Source organism: Poeciliopsis prolifica, unplaced genomic scaffold, assembly GCF_027474105.1.
Source record: "Poeciliopsis prolifica strain line A6 unplaced genomic scaffold, Auburn_PproV2 SCAFFOLD041, whole genome shotgun sequence".
NCBI classification, from domain to species: domain Eukaryota; kingdom Metazoa; phylum Chordata; class Actinopteri; order Cyprinodontiformes; family Poeciliidae; genus Poeciliopsis; species Poeciliopsis prolifica.
The window spans coordinates 1307298-1332122 of NW_026562416.1; the positions used below are offsets into that span (position 1 = coordinate 1307298).

At 46.1% G+C, this 24825-nt stretch overlaps 2 protein-coding genes across 3 annotated transcripts; both read left to right on the forward strand.

Annotated features, from left to right (window-relative positions):
* The first annotated feature begins 284 nt into the window (after positions 1–284).
* On the forward strand, positions 285–11509 carry lipea (lipase, hormone-sensitive a). 2 transcript variants are annotated; one of them, XM_055055055.1, is made up of 12 exons: positions 285–353; positions 3083–3330; positions 4238–4522; positions 4978–5068; positions 5395–5540; positions 5634–5819; positions 6298–6450; positions 7275–7419; positions 8722–8949; positions 9419–9478; positions 10056–10429; positions 10902–11509. In XM_055055055.1, the coding sequence occupies exons 1-12, from the start codon at positions 344–346 to the stop codon at positions 11121–11123; spliced, it is 2148 nt and encodes a 715-aa protein (XP_054911030.1). In that variant the 5' UTR covers positions 285–343; the 3' UTR covers positions 11124–11509. The 2 variants fall into 2 exon arrangements, with proteins under 2 accessions (XP_054911030.1, XP_054911031.1); XM_055055056.1 differs by lacking the exon at positions 9419–9478.
* Positions 11510–12096: 587 nt separating this feature from the next.
* LOC129375787 (probable ATP-dependent RNA helicase ddx6) lies at positions 12097–24223 on the forward strand. The gene is made up of 13 exons (XM_055055058.1): positions 12097–12262; positions 13397–14350; positions 14431–14535; positions 15225–15354; positions 15429–15575; positions 18057–18151; positions 18237–18359; positions 19083–19211; positions 19301–19417; positions 19739–19802; positions 20242–20343; positions 20949–21171; positions 21269–24223. The coding sequence occupies exons 2-12, from the start codon at positions 14129–14131 to the stop codon at positions 21164–21166; spliced, it is 1452 nt and encodes a 483-aa protein (XP_054911033.1). The 5' UTR covers positions 12097–12262; positions 13397–14128; the 3' UTR covers positions 21167–21171; positions 21269–24223.
* Positions 24224–24825: the final 602 nt, after the last annotated feature.

Consider the following 24825-nt stretch of genomic DNA (forward strand, 5'->3'; position numbering starts at 1 on the left):
CCCTTAATTTAATTGACTTTTATGTATGATAAACTTTACATTTAATTTTTATTCTTTGATTTATTTTATTTTAATTTGATTGTGTTTTATTTTCCTTCATTTCAAATTAGTTTTGTTTTATTTCTTTTCTTTTTTCAATTTTATTTTCTATTTTATTTCATTTTATTTTAAATTTAATTTAATTTCTTATATTTTAATTTTTTATATTTAATTTCCTATTTTATTTAATTTTATTTTATGCTAACTGTTGCTTCTGTTAGCTAACAGCCCGGGGTGCGCGCATTCCTCCGCACGCGGGAGCGCGCGGACAGGAACCGTCAGAACATGAAGGAAGAAGAAGAAGATGCGGCTTGGTGAGTTTCCACGCGGGTTTAAAACCCCTCAGAACCGCACCGTGTTGCGTTTAAGGGAGGTTTTAACGCGCCAGCTCGACGCGGCTCGGTTCCGTGGGTCTCCGCCGCTTCACGGAGCTCCGTGGGCGAAGTTTCTCCAGGGGGAAATGGTCGCGCTGGTTAACAGTGAATCGGTAAATAAAATGATCAGAACCGGATCATTCTGAACAGGAAGCGGTTCCGTTCCGTTCAGCTCCACGTCATCCATCAGCTGATCGACTGAAGGGACCGCAGCGGCTTTTATTCTGGGGAAACTGGGACTCTCCGCTGGGAACAAGGAGCTCCCAGTCCAGGAAGCGCTCGGGTCAAAGTGGGACAGAAAAACTTTAAACTCGCTGAAACTTTGGAAGCAGAGTTTCAGGAAGCTTCTCTGCCTCCGGTGGACCGGAAGTTAATGACGCCTACAAACTACGTGGTAGTTACGTTTCACAGTGTTTATGAATCCCAGGCCAACTCCTCGTTTCGGAGTGTTTATTTGAATTCTTGAGGTCAGACACTGATGTTGGACCCGGCTTACATTAGGTTTCCCATCAGGTTGAGGTCAGTTCTCTGAATTCACGTCTTGATAGACCTCGTTGTGTTAAACTGTCTCCAAGATGTTGGAGCAGGAAATTGTCCAGAATAAATGAGGATTCCCTTTCACCAGAACTTTGTAGCTTATCAATCTAAATATTTAGTTAGGAAGCAGAAAATGTATCTTCCACCTAAATATCTATTTGGGATGTAAATATTTAGCTCCCAAATATTTGCTAAACATTTAGCTAGTAAGTCAAGTATCCAAATGAAATAAAAGGCAGCTAATTGTTTAGCTTCCTAATTCAATATTTAGTTTGAAACTGACATTTCTAAATGAAGGAATGAATAATAATAATAAGATGAAGAAGATCAGATTTGGTTAATGTTTTGAGCATATGCATCACGTTAATGGAAGGAGCGATTTCCGTTCTAAGAGCTGTGTGTGGCAGGAACATGGATGAGTTCAAACCTGTTGTAAAATATTTCTGCACAGATTATTCAGGATTTAAAATTTAAAAGACATGAATCATAATGTTTTGTTGTGAGAAAATGGTCCCTGCATGGATATTTGCACGTGTTTCTGCAGGAAGCTGTCAGTGTTTCTCAGAAAACATTCAGACTTCTCGTTTGACTCTAATCAAATACTGATTACCCGACATTTCCTCCTCATTTTAAAAGATTAACGCAGGATTTTTTTGTAGCTTTTCTGTTAGAGTTTCAGATGTTTCTCTTTATCGATCTGAGTGACACAACATTCAGGAAAATCAACAGAAAGATAAACCAGAGTCTCTGATAGTCGCTCTCACGCCACGGCTGTCGGATTGTTTACGATTATTTTGCTTCTGATGTTCAGCATCGCAAAAGTTTTCACTCCTCAGAAGCTTTTTCACATCTTCTCGCTTTTCAGCCACAAACTGCAATGTGAAAAACCAACAGCAAGTAGAGAGCAGCTGTCAAATGGAAGTGAAATGATTCGTGCTTCCTCTTGATGTTACATGCAGCTGCAATCGAACTCGGAAACGTCCACTGGTCCGAGTTCGTCAACTAATATTCCTCACCAATTCAGTCATTGATTAATCATTAAATGGATTCTAACAGAAAAAACGCAGTCAGAGGAATAATTGAGCCAAAACTACAAAAATATAAACATTTAAAGAGTCTTTTCTATTTGAAAAGCTGTTCAACCCAAAACTCCTTCAGAGGCGTTTTTAGCTTCACCTAAAAGAAAATCTAATATTAATTTACTTTTTCTATCTAATTATTAATTATTAGTCAGTTAATCAATCAATCAATCAAAATTTATTTGTATAGCATATTTCAGCTACAAGGCATTTCAAAGTGCTTTACATCATAAACACAAAACACAAAGGCATGCAACATAGAATAAAATACCAAGTGTTTTTTTTTTTTTTTGCCCTTTTTCTTCCTTTCTTCCTGTCACGGAATTTAAGCGCCTGTTACCGCCGGACTCCGCCGTCCGTTTAACCACGGGTGTTCGCCGGGCCCCGTTGCCCACAACAGGAAAAGGTCTCAACCTTTTGACACGGAACGTAAGCGCCTGTCATTCATCACCAGATCAGCCCGGTGCTGTATTGATGGAAGCAGAAATGGCTTTTAGACGTTTATGTTAAAGTGTTTTTTAGCTGCAGATGCGTCTTTGCTACAAATGATCAAACATTCATCAAAAAGCTGCTGATGTTTGCAATAAAATGTTTGATTTCTTATTAAAAAAGGAACTAAAATATTTGTGCATTTTTTTATGTAAACAAAAAATTGTAGAATGTGTCAGTTTTTAAATCTAATTAGTATTTTGATCTTCATAATAACGGATTAATGGTTAGTAGAGCTGCAGCCAGAGGACGACATGGTAACATGGTAAATTGTCGAAAGGTGTGAATATTTCCTGTATTCTGCTCTGGAGCAGACCCGGTCCGCTTCTCTGATCGGTTCAAAGTCCTGCCTTGAGAATTCAATCCTTGACCCAACAGATAAGACGAGTTCAGACTAATCAGCGCAGCAGTGAGTAACGGAGATGAGCCCAGCAGGACCTGTGTGTTTAACCTTGATGATCGTCTTCCTCTCCGCAGATACCGACCGCGTCACATGTCCGCCGATAGCGCCACAGGCTGATGTAAACCGCAGCTGAAGCTTCCTTTCTCTGCTTCCTCTCCCAGACTCAGAGATGGACCACTTGGCTCTGTTCACAGCTCTGGATAAGGTCTGTGAGGAGAACATCTGCGTCCTGAGCGGCCCGTCCGAGTCGCCGTACGGCACCGTGACCAAGCGCCTGGTGGCGTGTATGAGGAAGATTCGCCAACATGGCCGCGCTCTGGAGCCGCTGGTGGCCAGCTTCACCGCCGTCTACCATCACTACGACTTCGATGCCCAGACACCTGGAAACGGATACCGAACGCTGGTCAAGGTGAGGCGGCCTTTCAGGATCTGTTGGAAGTTCTGGTAGACTCGGATGGTTGGAGAGCAAAACTGCAACATTTTGAGTCAAATGATCCAAATGCTTTGAAACATCTGTTCCCTTCCTCACCTGTGGGGGCGCTGTGCCAAGAACCTCTGAAGGAAACCATGAAAAATCCTCTGAAGATGACAACAAACAAAAATGGAGGCGTCAGATTTTAGTGATTGGAGGATTTTGGTTGTATTTACCCAGAATGCCCTGCGCTGCAGTCCACTTCCTGCTTTTGGAGCGATCTCCGGTCAGGCGGCGTTCACATCCGCATTCAAACCACACCAGAGTTCACTTGGAGAGGCGGGGTCACCGTGGAGAGGCGGGGTCACTGTGGAGAGGCGGGGTCACAGTGGAGAGGCGGGGTCACTGTGGAAGACGGGGTCACCGTGGAGAGGCGGGGTCACCGTGGAGAGGCGGGGTCACCGTGGAGAGGCGGGGTCACAGTGGAGAGGCGGGGTCACTGGAGAGGCGGGGTCACCGTGGAGAGGCGGGGTCATCGCGGAGAGGCGGGGTCGTGGAGAGGCGGGGTCACTGGAGAGGCGGGGTCACTGTGGAGAGGCGGGGTCACTGTGGAAGACGGGGTCACCGTGGAGAGGCGGGGTCACCGTGGAGAGGCGGGGTCACTGGAGAGGCGGGGTCACTGGAGGCGGGGTCACCGTGGAGAGGCGGGGTCATAGTGGAGAGGCGGGGTCACAGTGGAGAGGCGGGGTCATAGTGGAGAGGGGGTCACCGTGAACTGGTCTCCAGTCGATCACAGAGATAAACAGGACAAGCAAACATGCACACAGTCACGCCTCAGGGGAATATAGAAGATCGATGGAGTTAATTGGTAACTAAAATAATATTTCACCTCTGCTGCCTGCAGGTGTTGCAGTCCTGCCTGGAGCACATCATCCATAAAGGTCGCTACATCGCCTCCAACTGCAGAGGAGCCTTCTTCAGGGCGGAGCACAACGCCACCGAGATAGAGGAGTACTGCAGCGCCCTCTGCCAGCTGCGGGCGCTGCTGCACCTCGCCCAGCGGCTCATCCACGACAACGCCCACGGGCAGCTGTACTTGGCGCAGGACGGCGACCTGAGCGACCGCTTCGTTCAGGAGTACAGCTCCATGCACAAGGCCTGCTTCTACGGACGCTGCCTGGGCTTCCAGGTGAGCCGCAGAGTTACGCTCCCACCTGTCTTCATCGCCACACCTTCATCCCTTACCTGCTGCTGCATTGATTTATTTATTTATCTATTTTGTGTTTTATGAATTGTAGAATATTTGACATTTTTCAACTTTTAAAACTCAGAAAATTCCTCAAAAAGAAAAACGTCCTGAGCAAAGTTTTGACTTTTGGAAACTGAAACTCAAAAATGTCGGAAACTTTCTGAGATTATTCTCAAAATATCTGTTTTTTTTTCTTTAGCAAATTTTTGACTTTGCTATAGAAAAAACTTTCCCAGTTTTTCTGTGTCTAACAGCCAAACACGCCGTCATAGAAACGGTTGCATCAGATTGAGTGTATTTTTATTTTTGGTTATGTTGTCCAGAGAGCTGCAGACTGAATTGTCATTTTGTGGGATAAATGAAGCTTTTTGCTGATGGATTGTCTGGTTTGGCAGTACTCTCCTGCCCTGCGACCTTTCCTCCAGACCATCGTCATCAGCATGGTTTCCTACGGAGAGATCTACGGCAGACAGCAGTCTGGCATCGGTGAGGCTCTCGCTTTATTCCCTGTTCTGTCCACTTTAGTCCAACTCCGGTCCGTCTGCCTATAAAGTCCGGTCCGGTCGGTGAGGCGTGAACGACCTCTGACCTCTGGTCCTCCAAACCTCGGCTGAAGTGAACTCTGGTTCGTGAGATTTAAACATGAATCTAATTATTCTTCCTGCACATAGATTCATGCGCTCAGATCAGTGCAGCTGTCTGGTTTCCGAGCCAAACAGCTGGAAATATTACAAATGTTCCGACTTTGTTCCTGTGTTGATGTGAAAACCGACGCTCCCGTTTCGATGTGATGCGTTTTCCTCTTCCTGCAGGAACGGCCGCTCTGTCCGTCCTCACCTCAGGGAAGTACGTCATCGACCCAGAGCTGCGAGGCGCCGAGTTCGAACGCATCACCCAGAATCTGGACTTGCACTTCTGGAAGTCCTTCTGGAACATCACAGAGTCCAACATTTTATCAGTAGGCAGGGTCAAAAGCTGCTGAGGTCACCAGATCGGCGGAGCGGCTCTGCTGCGGTGCTGACTTTCATTCTGGTGTTTGTTTTCCTCCCAGGGCTTCACTCGGATCACCTCCAACCCGGTTCAGGTCAACCTCACGCTGACGGTGCCTCCAGAAAGCCTGCGGCTCCCTCTGGCCTCCGACCCCACGCTGTCCACCAGCGTGTCGCCTCCCGTGGCCCACTGGGGCCCGGGGCCGGTCCACATGAGGCTGATCTCCTACGACCTGCGGGTCGGCCAGGTGAGCTGGTTCCCCAGAATGCAGCGCTGTGGCTTTAGTTTCCTCTGAACTCCTTGTTGCTGTTGTGGGTTAGCGCCGGCGCAGCTCATGGTTTTGATTGGTTCTTTAGAGTCACAAACCTTTAGCCAACAGAGCCGACCAATCAGAACGTCTCTGAGGTTTGAGGATCTGGTAACAGCTCAACATCTTCATGTGCAAACAAACATCGCGTTTTTTCATTTGATTTATTTGGGAAAGACTTTTCTTTTGCATGTTTCATAAATCCTGATGTGTTGCTAGCAAATCTGACAGATGGCAGATTTGTTTAACTTTTTTTCTTTTAGCGATTTAGAATGTGGATTTATTTTTTTGATAGTTCCATTGCAGTTTTACCAAATACTCGACTTGAAACAGTTTTAATGTCAGACATGATAAATATTTGGTTTTGCTGCTGTTTCTCCCTCCGTTGCAACAACGCGGCGCTCCTGTCATATTTCAGGACAGCGAGGAGCTGCTGGAGTTTTCCGCGGGTGACGTGGCGCCCATCGCCTCGCCCCGTCTGCCATGGGTGCACAGGAAGCCGCCGTCGCCATGGCTACTCATCCACTTCCACGGAGGCGGCTTCGTCGCCCAGACGTCCCGTTCCCACGAGGTGAAGCGAACGCAGCGTGGAGGTTTAGGAATCGATCTGGGCTGCAGTTATTGCTTTAGGCACTCATTCTGATGATTAATCGATTAGTCTGATGATTATTGATTAACCGATTAATTTGGTAAAAATAAAAATTGGCTCATCAAGCAGATTTTTCTTTTATCCTTTTTGTACAATATTGAGAAAAGCTGACAGAGTCTGCAGCACAACAGAACAAAGTTATTGATTATTATAATTGATTATTCTGATCAATTGAAATTATTTTTGTAAATAAATTCAAATGGCAATGCATAAATAACTGCATGATTATTTTTTTATTCTGATGATTAATTGATTAAACAGAAAAAATGGAGAAGTTCTCCATAAGTTTTATGTAACCACTTAAACTTATTGATACAATATTAGAAAAAAACACTAAAGCACCAAATGAACAAGTCAAAACCTTTTTAAATAAGAAAATAAATGTTTTAACAACATTCCTGTAGTGATTTGTAACAAAGGAAGCTTCTGCAGCTGATCTGGTGATTAGTTGTTGGATTAACAGATTAATAATGGGATTCTGTTTTACAGAATGTGAAGCTGAAGCTACACTGGACTTCTGGATACACCAGATTTACAGAAAAATATATTTGTTTCATTTTGAATTCAAATTTTCTACATATTTTTGTAGAGTTTGAGTTTATTTGCAGCTCTGTTTGTGGCGTTATTTCAGCAAGTAGCCTTCATTTCAGTCTGTTTATCCCAGTTGACGATTAATTGTTTGGATGTTGATTAATCGTGATTAACGGTTTCAGATCGAATCACCATGCTATGTGTTTTTTCTTCAGAATTACCTCCGTAACTGGTCGAAGGAGCTGAGCGTCCCGATCCTGTCCGTCGACTACTCTCTGTCGCCCGAAGCTCCGTTTCCTCGGGCGCTGGAGGAATGTTTCTACGCCTACTGCTGGGCGCTGAAACACTGCCACCTGCTGGGTACGTCCTTCACGTCAGGGAACGGCAAGACGTTTCCCCCGACTGCTGCCCGGCCATGATCAATAATACTCCATAAAAAACAAAGTAATCTGTCAGCTCTTCTGTCGATTCATCCAGTAACCAGAAATTTCATAAATTTGTAATTATAATTGTTTTTTAATCATATAATAGAATCTGTTTTTCAATCAACATTATAAAATATAAAGTGACCAAAGGAACCATCCAGAAAAGCTCCTGGGAAGCTGAAATCAGAAGCTGTGAGGAATAAATTTACTCTAAACAAACGTAACCCGACCTCTGCAGAACCTGTGAGGTCAGAACCAGAACATCTGCGGTCGGACTAAATCATAGATTTTCATCTGCTGCTCTGATTAAAAACCCAGTCTGTCCTGTGAAGAACGGCCGGATCTGCTGCAGGTGAAACTGAGCCCGTAAGGCCCGTAAGGTCCGGTTTCACCTGCGGGAGAAATGTGATCTTTGTTGGCGCTACCGGCGCGTTCCGGCCGCCGTGTTTTCGGATAAACTGATAAACAGTTTTCAGAAAATTGTTTGGACCTGCAGCACGGAGAAAGCGGGAGTTTTTCCAGCGCTGGTTTGCAAGTTTCCTCCAGATTCAGTGACAACAGTGAAACCTGCAGCTCTGCTTGTTTTGTAAAGTGCAGATCAGAAACTCTGAGCAACAAGCCGGTTACTTTGCTGCTTTCAGTTCATTTATTAAACTTTACTAAACACCAGATTTTCTAGGAAAGACAGAAATCCTGTTTTTCTTGCTCAGAACCAACTAAGTCTTTTTTTGTTTTTAGTCAAAACCTAAATAAATATAAAAACTTCTTTTAATGAAGCAAAATGTATCTGATTTGTATTTTTTTATTTTTTTTCAAATGCATCTCTTTTGTTTATTCCCTCATTTATTTTGAAATTTATTTCATTTTTAAATTTTTGTTTATTTAATAATCTTTTATTTCTTATTTATTTATTTTATTCTCAACTTTATTTTCTCATTTATTACTTTTTCATGTGTTCTTCTATTAATTTCATAATTTCACTTGTTTATTTTCTATTTTGTTTCATCCTTGAAATAAATTATGAAATAAAGTAGAAAATAAAAAAATAACAAAACATGAATTAAATAAGTTATGAAATAAATTAAAGAATAAATAAAATGTTTGAAGAAATTGAAAAGAAATGATGAAATAACTGAGTGTCTTGTTTTTGTCATCATCATCTCATTTACGAGACAGGCCTGTTTTGACCTGTTGTTTCTGTGTATGTGGTGGAAACGGATGGATGTGTTTGGTCCAGGTTCTACGGCGGACCGGGTCTGCCTGGCCGGGGACAGCGCCGGGGGAAACCTCTGCATCACCGTCTCCATGCGGGCGCTGACCGCCGGCATCCGCGTCCCCGACGGCATCATGGCCGCCTACCCCGCCACCCTGCTCACCACCGACGCCTCGCCCTCCCGCCTGCTCACGCTCATCGACCCCCTGCTGCCTCTGAGCGTCCTCGCCAGGTGCATCCACGCCTACGCAGGTATGTGGGCGGAGCTTCCCGGCTCGTTTAGCCCAGCAGAACCTTCCGGCGCCGCTGGAGCGGAACGCAGGTCAGCGAGGAGAATTATGTGTAAACGGGACGATGAGGGAGGGCAGGGGGGTTAGTACCAGCCTCCAGGGCCGCTCAGAGCTTTTCCCGGGGCCGGGATCCGAGGCCCCCTGCCCACCGCTTTCTGCAACCAGCAGGAAATTAAAAAATATTCACCTTTTTAAAGACATAATTATTTAATTAAACCGGTTCTTAATTATCTTCTTACAGTCATATATGTGATGACTTAAATGAAACTGGAAATACTGAAATTCATTTTAATATATCAAAAAGGTCTTCATTTATTCTTGAATATAAATTTGTGAATCTAATTAAAATCGTTATTTTTAGAGCAGCTTCTTGCTTCCTGTGCTAAAGGTTTAAATGAAATAACTTGATCTGCTGCTCTGTGTTTCTTCAGAAAAACCCAAGCGTCTGATTGGCCAGCTAATTGAACGTTCGTTTGCAGCCATTTTGACAGGCGAGTGAAAACGTTGAGTTTATACTTGCCAGCCTGTAGCAGCTTTTGGATTTAAAGTGACAGGACGCCCTAACGCAGGACTGAGCAGACCGAGAGATTTTGTGTAAGAAAAAAAAAGTGTGCATGTTCTGAGTAGGAGCGATTCTAACCGGCTGCAGGAAGCGTTGTGTGTCAGATTTCTGCTTCATAAATAAAACTGGATTTATGTGATTCTACTGATAATTTAAAGTGGCTTCAATAATTTAAAGTGAAAACCAAACTTAGAGAAGCAGCATTCAGCTTCTATGCACCACAGATCTGGAACAAACTTCCGGAAAACTGAAAAACAGCCGAAACCCTGAGTTCCTTTAAATTCATTAGTTTAAATCCAGTTTGTGTGAGCATCTAACGTCCGCTCACACAAACATCATAAATAAACATTGATGAACTTATTTTATGCCTGTGATTTTGGTGATGACTCATCAAAATGGTCGTTTTTCTCATTTGTGTTTTGAAGCTTTTTGAACGTCCTTGTTGCTGAAATGTGCTAACAGTAGTAAACTTGATTGCTGGTACTGACCCGGCCCTGTCCCTGCAGGTTCGGACTTCCAGACGGTCCAGCCTGCAGAGCGGCGCGGCAGCCTGAGCGCTCTGGGCCGGGACACGGTCCTGCTGCTCAGCGACCTCACCCAGGGAGCCTCCAGCTGGATCCAGTCCTTTCTGGACCCGGCCCGGTCCACGCCGCGCCAAGGCGCCGACCACCGCCGGGCGTCGGCCGGCGCCCCCAGGCCCGCCGCCCCCAGGCCCGCCGCTCCTGACATCCTTCACTACCCGGACGGCTTTGAGCCGCTGCGGTCCGAATGCCTCGCCTACGTCCTGCCCACGTCCTGCCCCGTCATCAGAAACCCGTTTGTGTCTCCTCTGCTGGCGCCGCCCGACCTGCTGAAGGGCCTACCGCCGGTTCACCTCGTGGTAAGACAGGAAGGAAAAGCTCAGGTTATTTCTATACTTGTTGTTTCACAGGAAGAAACTTCCAGCAGAACCAGAACCTGTTCAGAACCAGTTTATGGTCCAGGATCTTACGGTCTGTGCTCCATCATAAAAACCCAAGTGAAAGAAAGTTGGGTTTTGTTTGGGAGGCAGAACTCACAGACCAATAGAAACGCTCGACTTGTCCTGCACTGGCCAATAAAAGAGCTGCAGCTAACGTCCGCTCACACAAAATGCCTTCAGGGGAAGTCCCACCCCCAGAAGTTTTGCAACATAATCTGTTAAATGCTATTTGAAAATAATTTTATAATTTCACCAGTGGGTGTGAGTTTACAGGTTCCAAGCCCACTGCTTGAACATATGTGCACTCCACACTTTTCAGTCCTTCTCCACTCGGTGTTGATGATGAAACACGGTGAAGTTTGGACTGACCGGTTGCCTTGTTTCCCTGCAGGCGTCGGCGCTGGACGCCTTGCTGGACGATTCGGTGATGTTTGCGAAGAAGCTGCGTGCGATGGGCCAGCCGGTGACCTTGACGGTGGTGGACGACCTTCCTCACGGCTTCCTCAGCCTGGTGCAGATCTGCAAGGAGACGCAGTTCGCCTGCGACATCTGCGTGTCAAAGATCCGGACAGTCTTCCAGCCAGACGGCGCCACGCCGCCGCCGCAGACTTAGCGCTGCGTTGTCGGGTCGGTTCTTCCATCACTGGAAGTAAAACGGCACTTTAAACCTGAACTGCACAGCAAAACTGGATCCGAGTGACGGGTTCCAGGTTCTGATTAGAGGAAAATTCAAAACCGCTGGAGAAATTCTGTCCTCAGGTCCTGAAACACTCCTAAAGTAAAAACTAATTCTCCTGTGAAGGTTCTGATTCTGACCCGCCGTGCCTTTAGCAGAACCTCCTGCTCCTCCTCCAGCATCCAGCAGGAAACAGGAAGTTCCTTCCACATGAACTGTGTTGTTATTAATATAGTTTGTTTGGACCCAACATGTAATTTGATGTTTACAGCTGTTTGTGAAGAGAACAAACTGCAGAGTGCAATAAACCAGAACTAGCAGAACCTTTTGGGTCTGATCTGATGTTTACATTCATTATTTTTGTATCTAATTAATAAATAAATTAGGTAAAGTAAGGCACATTTTCAGCAACAAGGCTGCAACCTGCTTTATAAGAGTTATAAAGAAATACAAAGCAAAACTAAAAGACAAAACTACATATTGTTTCCCCTTGTTTAATTCTAAATTAGGAAATTATGTTGTAGTTATTTGTTATTTTTAGCAGAATAAGTCCTCCATATTCTGCATAATAGTGTGGAGAAAGTAATCAGTAAATAAATGTTGCAATTTATAAAACAAGTTAAATAATATTTCACCATCAATGGCCAAGTTTAGCGCCACCACCTGGTATAGATATGCAAAAACGATTATTACACATATTTTGACTTTTAAGTTCATAACGAACTTCTAATTTTATAGCATTTATTCAGTTTGGAACAGTCACTTTGTAACAAGAAACAATGAAATAAAACTGTTGTTACTATAAGTTAACATAACTTGTATAATATAAGTTTTCTTATTCATGTGGGTTCAGGGCGTCATACTCCAGCCTGGCGGCAGGTGGCAGCAACGTCACCTTAAACGGCTGATAATAAGCCGCAGGGTTTCATCGAAGAAGAGGAGGCGACCATGTTGATTTAAAGGAAGAAGAAACACAATAGAGACGAATTATTTCAAGATATTTTCAGCTCATTTAGAAGAAAATTGTTAATTCACCGCACTCAGAGCATCGCTCGGACAGTAACGCAGCTTTTCAGGTATGTTTATCGGACTTTGGAGGGCTCACTGCCGGTTAAAATCCGGTTGTTGGCACGTTAGCTCCGTGCTAACGGCTCGCTGTTGTGTTAGATTTATGAAGCGTCAAATATTCATAACCAAATAAAGGTCAAAGTTTGTACAGTATGATCAAAAAGTAGGTTTTTATAACTTTATCTGCACTTAAATGAGTAAATTGTGGGGTTTTTAATCGAAGTGTGTGCGCTCGGATTTTAGTTTAAGTTTGTTTTAGCCGTTAGCTGCTAATATCTTTCCTGACGCACAGTTTCAACGCCACCTTAAAGCTTCCCGAACCAAACAGAACCAGAAAACCCACCAGTGCCCCCCACAAACTGGAATGTATGTTAATACAAATTTACATATCGATTCAGAGAGTAGTTTTAATTTAGCTGTGGTTGTTAAAGTGAAAGTAGACGTTAAGTTGTGATTAGCCGTAGCTTAAGCAACGTGAGTCCCTCAGTGAATCACTTTGTTTCTGTTTCTCAGTTGTTTGTGTTTCCCAGCAGGTGAATCTGGACACACCTGCCGTGTTTACCTGCGAGCATCAAAACAGCAAACTCCACCGGCCTCATCCTGAAAGGCTAACAGGGCCAAATAAAATCGATAAGAGCAATGATTTGACTATTAAACTGATTTATCTACAGTGCAAACAGCCTTTAACGAAGATACTTTTTCAATGCGGTTTAGATACAAAAATGTGATTAAAATAATCAATTTCTGCATTTTTATGTAGAAATGGCCACAGAACTGTTTTCTACTTAAAAGGTTATTTTAAAGCTGAGAAAAAGTAAAAAAAAAACAAAAAAAAAACTTGTGTTTTTTCACCTGGGAGGCGACCCAGAATCTGTTGATGGTGTTGAATGTTTGCTTCAGGTTTCTGAAAGAGGATCTGAGAAGAAAAATCTTTTTTTTAAAGTTAGTAGACAAATAAAACATCTCAGCACATCCTAAGGTTGTTTTTCTGTTTTCGCTGCCTCTGAACGTTCACCGTTTGGTTTTCAGTCTTCAGCGTTTTCAGACAGAAAGCTGGAGCGCCGTGGCTTTTTGAAAGTTGATTGTTGATTCATCCTGTCCTTTGGAGTCTGAAGATTTTTGTTTGGATCGCTTGTTTCCAGGTGGGACGTTTGAGTCGTCGGTCTGGATCTTTTGGAGGCGAGGAGTTTGCGGCGCTGCACGCTTCGGGCCGACCGGATCATCCCTGCTGTCGACTGAGAGGAGGAGGAATAAACCCGGAGCACAACAGAAACGCACTGAGGACTTTACAAGGGTGGAAAGCTTCTCTGCTTTGGACTAAAATCCTTGTTGGATCTTTATTTTTTTCCACACATGAAGAAACAGAACCTCTCCCAGTGGAGATAAATGAAATACTGGCTTTCTGGAGACGACCGTGTACAAAGTTGGACTTCTTGTTCTCTGGATCAGGGACATGCAGCAGCTCTCTGGGACTGGCAGTAAAAAGCAGAGATATTATTGACGATAGAAACTCATTTTGGTGCAGATTGCCCTAGTTGTTCTGTTTCAGGACTGGAACCACTTCGATGCTTGTTCACGTATAATTTTTCTATATCGTGGACGAGTCTATTTCTGCACATAGTTGCAGATTTCTCTTCGTTTGGAAGAGTTTTTGTGTAAAAACTAGTTTTGTTTTTGTCGGCTGTGCAGCGGTCACTGTGATGAGCTGCAGCTTCGTGTTTATTTGTAAATATTACTGAGCCATTTCTCTGCAAAGCGCTTCGGACACACAGAGAATATCGTTGAACGCTTTATTAAACTTTAGGATTTTTTTTTACTGACGACAGAATTTAAGAGACAAAAATCTAAAAAAAACAAACAGAAGTTCAGGAAAAATGGCAACACCCCGAACAGAAAACCTGGGTCCGGTCATGATGGGACTGAATAAGCAGAACGGGCAGCTCAAAGGACAGACCAAACCTGCCGCCGGACCCCCAGCATCAACTCAAGGAAAGAATCCAGCCGGGAGCAACCAGGACAGCGGAGGAATCAAGTTTGGAGACGACTGGAAGAAATGCCTACAGCTCCCCCCGAAGGACAACAGGGTCAAAACCTCAGTGAGTGTCGGCCCGGCCGCAGCAAACCCGGTTCCTTTTGGGGCGGCCGGTTCTGATGTTGTGTTTGTGTTTTGCTGCAGGACGTCACGGCAACCAAGGGGAACGAGTTTGAAGATTACTGCCTGAAAAGGGAACTCCTGATGGGAATCTTTGAGATGGGCTGGGAGAAACCGTCGCCGATCCAGGTTCAGCTTCAACGCTTCGCTTTGAGAAAACATCCACATGACTCGGTTTTATGTCACTAAAAACATTCATGAAAACTGACCAAAGTGGAGATTTGAGAGAACTCTGATTGGCGAGTGTTCATAGAAAACAGATTAATGGTCCTGTGCATTGCAGTCTGCAAAAAACGATCTGATTGGCTGACAGGTTTTAGCTTTGGGCTTCGCTGCCCCCGGTGGGTTTGGCATGTTTAAATCAATGCCCAGGGTGAATTTGGGGGAAAACTTTTCTAAAACCGATCATTTGTGTACAATATATTGTACGGTCTTGTTTTTCTTTAACACCCGACTGTGTGGAAAAGCCTGGATGCTGTTCTGAAACTTGCTAATAAAGCTGCAGCTAACTAACTGAAGGTTTCGTTATGAAGCTTAAAGTCAATTTATAACATAAAACCTGATATTGTCAGCTGGCTGACTTTAAATTGAGCTGCTCACTTTATATTAATTTGGTGTGGTTTGGATGCTGCAGTTCTCCTCCTGGCCAGTAGGTGACACTAGTGAAAACAGTGGGAGGACTGTTGTAATTTATCTGCTTAAAGTTAGTTGACTGTTTTTCAGTGTTTGTTTTGCTCCGTCACACAGAAGCATGAAGCTGCGTTCATTCAGTCTGAGGTTTCCTCTGATTGATGGTGATGATGTCACTTCCTCTGCAGGAGGAGAGCATTCCCATCGCGCTGTCCGGGCGCGACATCCTGGCGCGAGCAAAGAACGGGACGGGGAAAAGCGGCGCCTACCTGATCCCGCTGCTGGAGCGGATAGACCTGAAGAAGGACCACATACAGGGTGAGTCGGCCCCTCCCCCGCCTGCTGCTGCCCGCGGGGAGCCGCCGCTGAAATGTCTCTGCGCTGTGCTGCAGCCATCGTCATGGTGCCCACGCGGGAGCTCGCGCTGCAGATGAGCCAGATCTGCATCCAGCTCAGCAAACATCTGGGCGGAGTCAAAGTGATGGCGACGACCGGAGGAACCAACCTGAGGGACGACATCATGCGCCTGGACGAGACCGGTAACACTCACTCACTCACTCACTCGCTCGCTCACTCACTCACTCGCTCACTCACTCACTCGCTCACTCACTCGCTCACTCACTCGCTCACTCACTCACTCACTCGCTCACTCGCTCGCTCGCTCACTCACTCGCTCACTCACTCGCTCACTCACTCACTCACTCGCTCGCTCACTCACTCACTCACTCGCTCACTCGCTCGCTCACTCACTCACTCGCTCGCTCACTCACTCACTCACTCGCTCACTCACTCACTCGCTCGCTCACCGCGCTCACTCACTCGCTCGCTCACTCACTCACTCACTCACTCACTCACTCACTCACTCACTCACTCACTCGCTCACTCGCTCACTCACTCGCTCACTCACTCACTCGCTCACTCACTCGCTCACTCACTCGCTCGCTCACTCACTCGCTCGCTCGCTCGCTCGCTCGCTCGCTCACTCACTCACTCGCTCACTCACTCGCTCGCTCACTCGCTCGCTCGCTCACTCACTCACTCACTCGCTCACTCACTCACTCGCTCGCTCGCTCGCTCGCTCGCTCACTCACTCACTCGCTCGCTCACTCACTCACTCACTCGCTCACTCACTCACTCGCTCGCTCACTCGCTCACTCGCTCACTCACTCGCTCACTCACTCACTCACTCGCTCGCTCACTCACTCGCTCACTCACTCACTCGCTCACTCACTCGCTCGCTCGCTCGCTCACTCACTCACTCACTCACTCACTCACTCACTCACTCGCTCACTCCCTCACTCACTCGCTCACTCACTCACTCACTCACTCACTCACTCACTCACTCACTCACTCACTCCCTCACTCGCTCACTTACTCGCTCACTCGCTCACTCACTCACTCACTCACTCACTCACTCGCTCACTCACTCACTCACTCGCTCACTCACTCACTCACTCACTCACTCACTCGCTCACTCACTCACTCACTCACTCACTCACTCGCTCGCTCACTCACTCACTCACTCGCTCGCTCACTCACTCACTCGCTCACTCACTCGCTCACTCGCTCGCTCGCTCACTCACTCGCTCACTCACTCGCTCACTCACTCACTCGCTCACTCGCTCGCTCACTCACTCACTCACTCACTCACTCGCTCACTCACTCACTCGCTCACTCGCTCGCTCACTCGCTCGCTCGCTCGCTCACTCACTCGCTCGCTCGCTCACTTACTCGCTCACTCACTCGCTCACTCACTCGCTCACTCACTCACTCACTCGCTCACTCACTCACTCACTCACTCGCTCGCTCACTCACTCGCTCACTCGCTCGCTCGCTCACTTACTCGCTCACTCACTCGCTCACTCACTCGCTCACTCACTCACTCACTCGCTCACTCACTCACTCACTCACTCGCTCGCTCACTCACTCGCTCACTCACTCACTCGCTCACTTACTCGCTCACTCACTCGCTCACTCACTCGCTCACTCACTCACTCACTCGCTCGCTCGCTCGCTCGCTCACTCACTCGCTCGCTCACTCACTCACTCACTCGCTCACTCGCTCGCTCGCTCACTCGCTCGCTCACTCACTCACTCGCTCGCTCACTCACTCACTCACTCGCTCACTCGCTCACTCGCTCACTCACTCGCTCACTCACTCACTCACTCGCTCGCTCGCTCGCTCGCTCACTCACTCGCTCGCTCGCTCGCTCGCTCGCTCACTCGCTCACTCACTCACTCGCTCGCTCGCTCGCTCGCTCGTCTGCTCTTAAAAAAGTTTTGAAAAATCTGTGAATTCCTTTGGTTTCCATAGTGATGGCAGGGCGGCCATCTTGTTGGACAAGCGTCTTCTAGTTATTTAGACTTTAATTTTTGGTCAAATATCAGGGCCAAGACTTAATTTATTTATTTCAATAACCAGAACAAATCCAGATTTGACCTCTTGAGCTTTTTGCTGTTTTATTATGTTTTGAATTTAATTCTTCTGACTCTTGTGGGATCGTCTTTGTCGCATTATTATTGTTTCCTTTGATTTTTAGTTTTTTGTCTTTTCTGTGGTTTGTTTCAGCTCTGGCTGCTGTTGGAGCTTTCTATCAATAAAGATGAAATTTTGATGTGGAACAAAACTTTTTTTCTTTTAAAATCAATATTAGGAACTATTTTGTTGAAATAGCTCCATTATCCTGCTGTTATTTGTAAGTTAACTTATTTCAAATGTGCCAAGATATTTTCAGTAGAAACTAAACAGAAACAGTTGGAAATATTTTGTGTTTGCTGCGTTTGTTATTTGTTTCAGACGGATTGAGCTGCATTTAGAGGGTTTTTATCAGAATTTTAAGACGTTTTCTCTGGTAATCGTTTGTCATTTCTTCCTTTTATTTTGGCTAAATTGTCGTAGCCTGACTCTAAAACTCACAGAAAAGACAATTCAAATAAAAGCCACTTTTTGAAAATAACTTATTTTTAGAAAAAGAAAGTTGGCAAAATAAAAAGTGGTTTGAAGATGTTTCTGCCTGCAGTGCATGTCGTCATCGCCACGCCCGGCCGCATCTTGGACTTGATAAAAAAAGGCGTGGCGAAGGTGGACCGGGTCCAGATGATGGTGATGGACGAGGTAACCGTGACGACAGCCGTCTGTGTTGCTGCCGCTCGCTCTGGAGCGCCGCGTTGACCTTCCTCCTCCTCTTCTTCCTCCTCAGGCGGACAAGCTGCTCTCTCAGGACTTCGTGGTTCTCATCGAGGACATCATCAGCTTCCTGGCCAAGAACCGGCAGATCCTGCTCTACTCCGCAACCTTCCCCATCAGCGTCCAGAAGTTCATGGTGAGTCAGCAGGACGGGCCTCTCTGCAGCCGTACGGTTTTCCCTGGAACGCCGCGGGAATGCCAGCAAATCTGGGAGGAGTTTGGAGTCAAAGCTAAAAGTTCAAATGTCGAATCCAGGATTCCCAGATCTGGACCAGAATAAAGGAATAAACTTCCAAACTCTCCCAGGAAATAATGTAAATTTTAAATTAATCCCAGATAATTCTGTGAATTTTTCCACCAGCTCTGCTGTAATTTACTGTAATCTGACATTTTAGCACAGGAATGTGTAAATCACTTTAGATTCAAAATGAAATCAGAATGCAGTCCAGATTATTTTAGTTTTAATCGCTCTCAGCGTTCAGACATGAATAAAACTATATGAACTTTATAGGTAATGAAAAAAGACAAAGGAACAAAACAAATACAAAAATCAGTTGCCAAGTTTAATATGGTAACGATAAAAACTCAACGCGTTTCACGCTGCGTCCGCCATTGTTATGAGGTCAGAAATCTCCTGTTCGTCCTGCAATGCATCCTGGGAAAAGGCGGGCCAAGTCCAGGGAAACGATGGACGCAGGTGGAGGAGACGTTTATTTCATTGCTGTGATGAGGCACAAAATCATTCCAGGGGCCACAACTGGCCCCCGCACCGCACTTTGGACATCCCTGCCTGTCTTTGCCTCTTTCTGTGGTAAATTTCTGTCCTGCTCTGATCCGTGTTCTGGTTCTGGTTCTGCAGGTGAAGCACCTCCAGAAACCCTACGAGATCAACCTGATGGAGGAGCTGACCCTGAAGGGCATCACCCAGTTCTACGCCTACGTGACGGAGCGCCAGAAGGTCCACTGCCTCAACACGCTCTTCTCCAGGGTAACCGCCGCCGACCTGCCAAAGACCCGCGCCGTGGCGTTCAGAACCGGGTCGAGCTCTGACGGGTCTACTCTGTGTTCTGGTTGCAGCTGCAGATCAACCAGTCCATCATCTTCTGTAACTCCACCCAGCGGGTGGAGCTGCTGGCCAAGAAGATCACACAGCTGGGATACTCCTGCTTCTACATCCACGCCAAGATGATGCAGGTACTGACCCGGTCCCGACCCGGTCCCGACCCGGTCCATCCCGTTCCGACCCGTTCCGACCCGGTCCATCCCGTTCCGACCCGTTCCGACCCGGTCCATCCCGTTCCGACCTGGTCCTGCCCTGGTCCATCCCGGTCCCGACCCGGTCCATCCCGTTCTGACCCGGTCCTGCCCTGGTCCCGCCCCGGTCCGACCCGGTCCTGCCCTGGTCCCGACCCTGTCCTGCCCTGGTCCATCCCGTTCCGACCCGTTCCGCCCCGGTCCCGGTACCGGTCCAGCTCGTCTGGGTCTCTGTTTTGACGGGTCCCTGTTTGTTTTCAGGAGTACAGGAACCGCGTGTTCCACGACTTCAGGAACGGGTTGTGCAGGAACCTGGTCTGCACCGGTGAGTTTTCACCTGGAATCCTTGAAATGTTTCAAGGTTTGGAAAATGCTTCACATCCAAACGACACAGTTTGGCAATAAAGTTAAATCTATAGTTTGATTTAAAAGGCTAAATTTGTGTGAAAAGATATTTTTATACAGTAAATAAAAATATATTTTCTCTCCATCTGAAGTTAAATCAGATAAAAACTTGTTTTAAATCGACTAGAATCGCTAAAATTATTTCTGTTTAATGTTAAAGCCTTTAACCTGAAGATTTGTTTTCCTGTGTGATGAATATTTCCTGTTATCCATAATGACTCATTGATAACCTTTATAATGTTGTTGATTTTCTTTCTGACTCCAAATGATGTGGGAGACATTTTGTTAGATTTGTTTCTGGCAGCAGATTTTAGTTAATTGAATTTTTGCTCAAAACGTTTTTGTTGTGATTCCTGCAGATCTTTTCACCAGAGGAATCGACATCCAGGCTGTGAACGTCGTCATCAACTTTGATTTCCCTAAAAATGCAGAAACGTATCTCCATCGCATCGGGAGGTCAGGTGGGTGGACGAGTCCGGAACCCGGGTCTGGAACCCGGGTCCAAAGCCCGAGTCCGGAACCTTTTAGTTTTTACAGGTTGTTGGTATCGGATGCATTATTTTTATTTCACTTGATTTTGTCAGCAAAATGACCAGAAGCAGAAATGATTTGGATTCATGTTGAATCTGTCGGTCCTTTCTGGTCGTCACCTTGGAAACTATAAATTGGACAAATTAATTTCTACTTGATGAATGAATGAATTAATTCTGTAGCTACAAACATAAATAAAAATTGTGCTTGTATAAAACAGTAAACATTCATTAAATAGTTCTACTTTCATAACTTTCAAAAATAAAATATATGAACAAATAGTTTTTTAGATAAAAAGACAAATATTCTAATTTCATATTTTTTATTTGATGAATTAAAGATAAATTGACTTTGCTTTTTATTTTATGGATTCATTTTAAATAAACTATAGAAATGGTCTTTAGTTTTCAGGATTTCTATTTTTAGATCATTTTTATAAAAGTGTATAAATGTATTTAACGCCTTTTACTGTCTTTTTCTTAATAAATGATTTTTATTGACGAAATGACGCGGCCCTCCGTCTCCATGGTAACAGGGCGGTTCGGCCACCTGGGTCTGGCCATCAACCTGATCACCTCGGAGGATCGCTTCAACCTGAAGGCCATCGAGGAGCAGCTGGTCACCGACATCAAGCCCATCCCCAGCAGCATCGACAAGAGCCTCTACGTGGCCGAGTACCACTCCGGGCCCGTCACCGACGGCGACGAGGACGACGCGGCCGAGAAGCCGCCGCGCCGCCAGGACAGCACCTAGAACAGGTGGCTAAAGCTAAGCTTCCTGCCGCGGCGCGGCGAGGTCTCCGCGGCGCGGCGAGGTCTCCGCGGCGCCCTGACCCGACTCTTTTCTCCTCCGCAGAGCATCGTGACACTCCGGGCTTCGCCAGACGTTTCCACGCTACTCTTCATCATCTTCCTCTTCATCCCTCGCTTCCAGAACCTTCCGGCTAGTTCCTCACAGTCCCGCTTGTTGTTCTGCACCGGCTCCGACCCGACTCGCCCGCCGCCCCTCGCTCGCCCCTGACGCCGCCGTTCTCACTTAAGTGCCTTACTTCCTCCCTGGCGCACGCTCCCCTCCCGTCCTGCTGCAGCAGCAGAGCACAAGCAGCAAACCCGTCGCAGCGCCCGTTATGCAACCAACCCACAACCCGCCACCTTCTCCTGCCCGGACGCCGCTCTCCCAGGCGTCGCAATAAAAATGGCAGCTTTCTTTAAACGCAGCGCGACTTCCCCCTCATGAATTAGAAGAACGAGCAGAAGCGCAGAAACTTCCTGCGTGGATCTGGCGGCGCTCGGGGAAAAACGGGAGCAGCTCCAGTTTTTACTGTGAACCGCTCCGATCCGCGCTCAGTCGACCCGGCAGTGGTTCCGAACGGCGCCGGCGCAGAACAACAGCAGAAACTTCCCGCTCCGTGTTACTCCCTCTGGTTTTCAGTCGAGACGGTCAGAAGTCCGGACGTGTCACTCGTAGTTGAATGTATTAGATGCCAATGTTTGTTCTGCAGCCCGGACCGGGCTCCTCTGGTCCGGTTCTGAGTCCAGGCCCAGATAACGCCGCAGTTTGTTGCAGTGAATCTGATGAACGTTTGGTTCTGATTGGATCTCCGTGTAAATTTGAAGCCAAACTTGTGAGTTTTTCCAGTTTTTCACCAGAACCGAACTGCGGCGTTATCCATGAACTGGACTCGGCTTTGAGCCCAGAAACTTCTGAACATTTCTGTTTTTTTTTGTTCTGTTTCTTTTTTGCTGCTGAGTGAAACTGGGTCAGGTTTTTTGTTCCTGACGGACCAGGGAGCGATGAAACCAGCTCCGGCTCTACCGGACCACGCTAGACAGGTTCCCCCCTCCTGCAGCAGCAATAACTTTTCCTTTTCCTGCTCGGGTCCGGTTTCTTCGTTTCGGAACAATGTGAGGTTTAGTTTGGACTCGGCAGGATTGTAGCATCTCTGAACAGGCAGCTGGGGTTTCTTTCTGTCCTCCCCTTACAGAGCATCACTAATGATTTAAAAAAAACATAAAAAAATATTTTTTTGCTTTTACGATGACTTTATTTTATTTTTTTTGTTGCTTTCGCTGGTTCTGATCGGAGCCAAATTTTCCAGAAACCAAGTGTTTAATCGGAAGCATCTTAAGGCTCCTCGCTGGTGCTGAAATCAGGACACAAATCGGAAATAGGTTTTACACCAAAACGTTTTTGTTTTAAGTGCCGGACAGAGCGCGGAGTCGGACCAGAGCGGCTCTGGAAAGACGGTTTTCCGTGTTCTGACTGAGGTGTTTCAAATCGAACGGGAAAACCGCAAACTTCCGATTAAAACCAGAAAATGTTTGGCTTCAGTGGAGGAAGAGGAGGAGTTTTAGTTTTCTTGTTTCCTTGAAACTGATTTTCAGGATTGAAGCAAAACCAAAAAGTAAGTGTGAGTGTGTCTCTGTGTGTGTGTGTGAGTGTGTGTGTGTCTGTGTGTGTGGGTCTCTGTGTGTGTGTGAGTGTGTGTGTGTGTCTCTGTGTGTGTGTGAGTGAGTGTGTGTGGGTCTGTGTGTGTGTGGGTCTCTGTGTGTGTGTGTGTGTGTGTGTGTCTCTGTGTGTGTGGGTCTCTGTGTGTGTGTGAGTGAGTGTGTCTGTGTGTGTGTGTGTGAGTGTGTGTCTGTGTGTGTGGGTCTCTGTGTGTGTGGGTCTCTGTGTGTGTGTGTGTGTGTGTGTGTATGTCTCTGTGTGTGTGTGTGTGCATGTGTGTGTGTGTCTGTGTGTGTGTGTGTATGCATGTGTGTGTGTGTCTCTGTGTGTGTGTGTGAGTGTGTGTGTGTGTGTATGTCTCTGTGTGTGTGTATGCATGTGTGTGTGTGTGTCTCTGTGTGTGTGTGTGTGTGTGTGTGGCGGATGGGAATTGCTACACGCAGTTTCCGCTAAGCCGGGAACAAAATCGGAACGACGATAAAAACGTGAAGCTGGATGTCGGCGATTCTGTTTGTGTTTTTTCGGATGTTTGATCAAACATTGGATTTGGCGTCGGATCAGACATGTTGTCGTCAGGGATGTGATCTTTGTCGAGTTTTCCGATCTGCCACCTCCAGAGAAACAGTTTCTTTCTGACGCGATATCTTCCTTCCTTGTTTGTTTTTCCTGATCACATCCCTGCCGATGATTCAATCATCATCATCTCCTCTGAGATCCAGGTCTTGGATCCAAACTCTGCTTTATTCCGATTTGACATAATTTCCAGAAGCTAAGCTAAATATTCCTGCTCAAAGGGCATTCTGGACCATAAAGCGATCTTTTTCCATCCCTGGAGCTTTACAAAGATCCGATTGTTTTCATGGGATTGGGAACCAGAGGATGTCGTGATGAATGTTTCGTCTGTCGACTCGTTTTGTGTTTTTGTGTCGGAGCGCCAAGGGGGGCTTGGGGGGATCTGGAATAAAACTAAATCCAGAACTGGAACTGGATCCGGGTTCATGCAAATTCCTAAAGGAGGAAAATGAACCAAACTAAACTTTTGACTCCATGATGTGAATTTCTCTAAAGCGACGTTAAATTGATTCCCAGACTTGCTGCACTGATTTAAACTCAGCTGCTGCTGGAGGCTTCATGATTGGAAAACTTTGATTCGGCTCCAACGCCTCCAGCTTTTCCTTCATTTGGGACTTTTTGCTCAGGAAGTCGGTTTGTTTTCCTCCTCCAAAACAAAATGTATGAGTTTGATTGGATGAAGTAGAAAAATGTAATTTTGTTTATTTTGACTTGACCAATCTGCCCTCTACTGGTGTAACATGGAAGAACATGCAGACTTAAAAATTCAATAAATTGGCCTGAACATTATTTTGTCCGTTTGGTTTTTATTGCAGACACTTTAATAAACACCTTGAGATCATGAATGAAATTAATTTAGCTGTTTATATGTTGTTGCATCTGTTGCAGGTTTGCAGAACTGTTCTGGAACGGTTCGGTTCTTATGGGAGCCTTTTCTACAGTTTACTGAAACCTTCATCCACAAAGTTGCATTTTCATATCCAGTTTCGTCAGTTTTGTTTGACATTCGGAGGTTTTGCTGCCGCCAATTTTTAAGCTGTTTCTTTTTTCTTTACTTTATTGTTGCTGAATTTCAGCCCGACCAATCAGAAAGCTCAGCGCCTGTGGGGGCTTTGCTACGCTAAGCCAATAGAATTCGAGCATGACGAGCGCCACTCAGCGCTCAGTCGCGCCGCCATGTTGTGAGGGGCAGCGTTCTGCAGTGAACCGGAGGTGAAACGAGCCTTTCGGGGTTTATGACCAGCTAAACCAGCTGTTTGTTTCTGTTTCTGGCGCTGTGGGCTGAAACAGCCTCTGGAACCTCAGAGTGAGCGAGAAACAAAACAGTTTTTCACCTGAGCTGCTGCTTGACTCGGTTCAGCTGAGCTTCGCTCTCAGTGCTGAAGGTCCGG

Bases quoted from the DNA above. Each gene is read 5' to 3' on its own strand.
- lipea (XM_055055055.1), top strand. The intron at 5,541-5,633 runs GTAGGCAGGGTC...TTTTCCTCCCAG, and splicing joins CAGAGTCCAACATTTTATCA to GGCTTCACTCGGATCACCTC. The intron at 7,420-8,721 runs GTACGTCCTTCA...TGTTTGGTCCAG, and splicing joins GAAACACTGCCACCTGCTGG to GTTCTACGGCGGACCGGGTC.
- LOC129375787 (XM_055055058.1), top strand. From the start codon at position 14,129: ATGGCAACACCCCGAACAGAAAACCTGGGTCCGGTCATGATGGGACTG. The intron at 14,351-14,430 runs GTGAGTGTCGGC...GTTTTGCTGCAG, and splicing joins ACAACAGGGTCAAAACCTCA to GACGTCACGGCAACCAAGGG. The intron at 19,212-19,300 runs GTAACCGCCGCC...TTCTGGTTGCAG, and splicing joins TCAACACGCTCTTCTCCAGG to CTGCAGATCAACCAGTCCAT.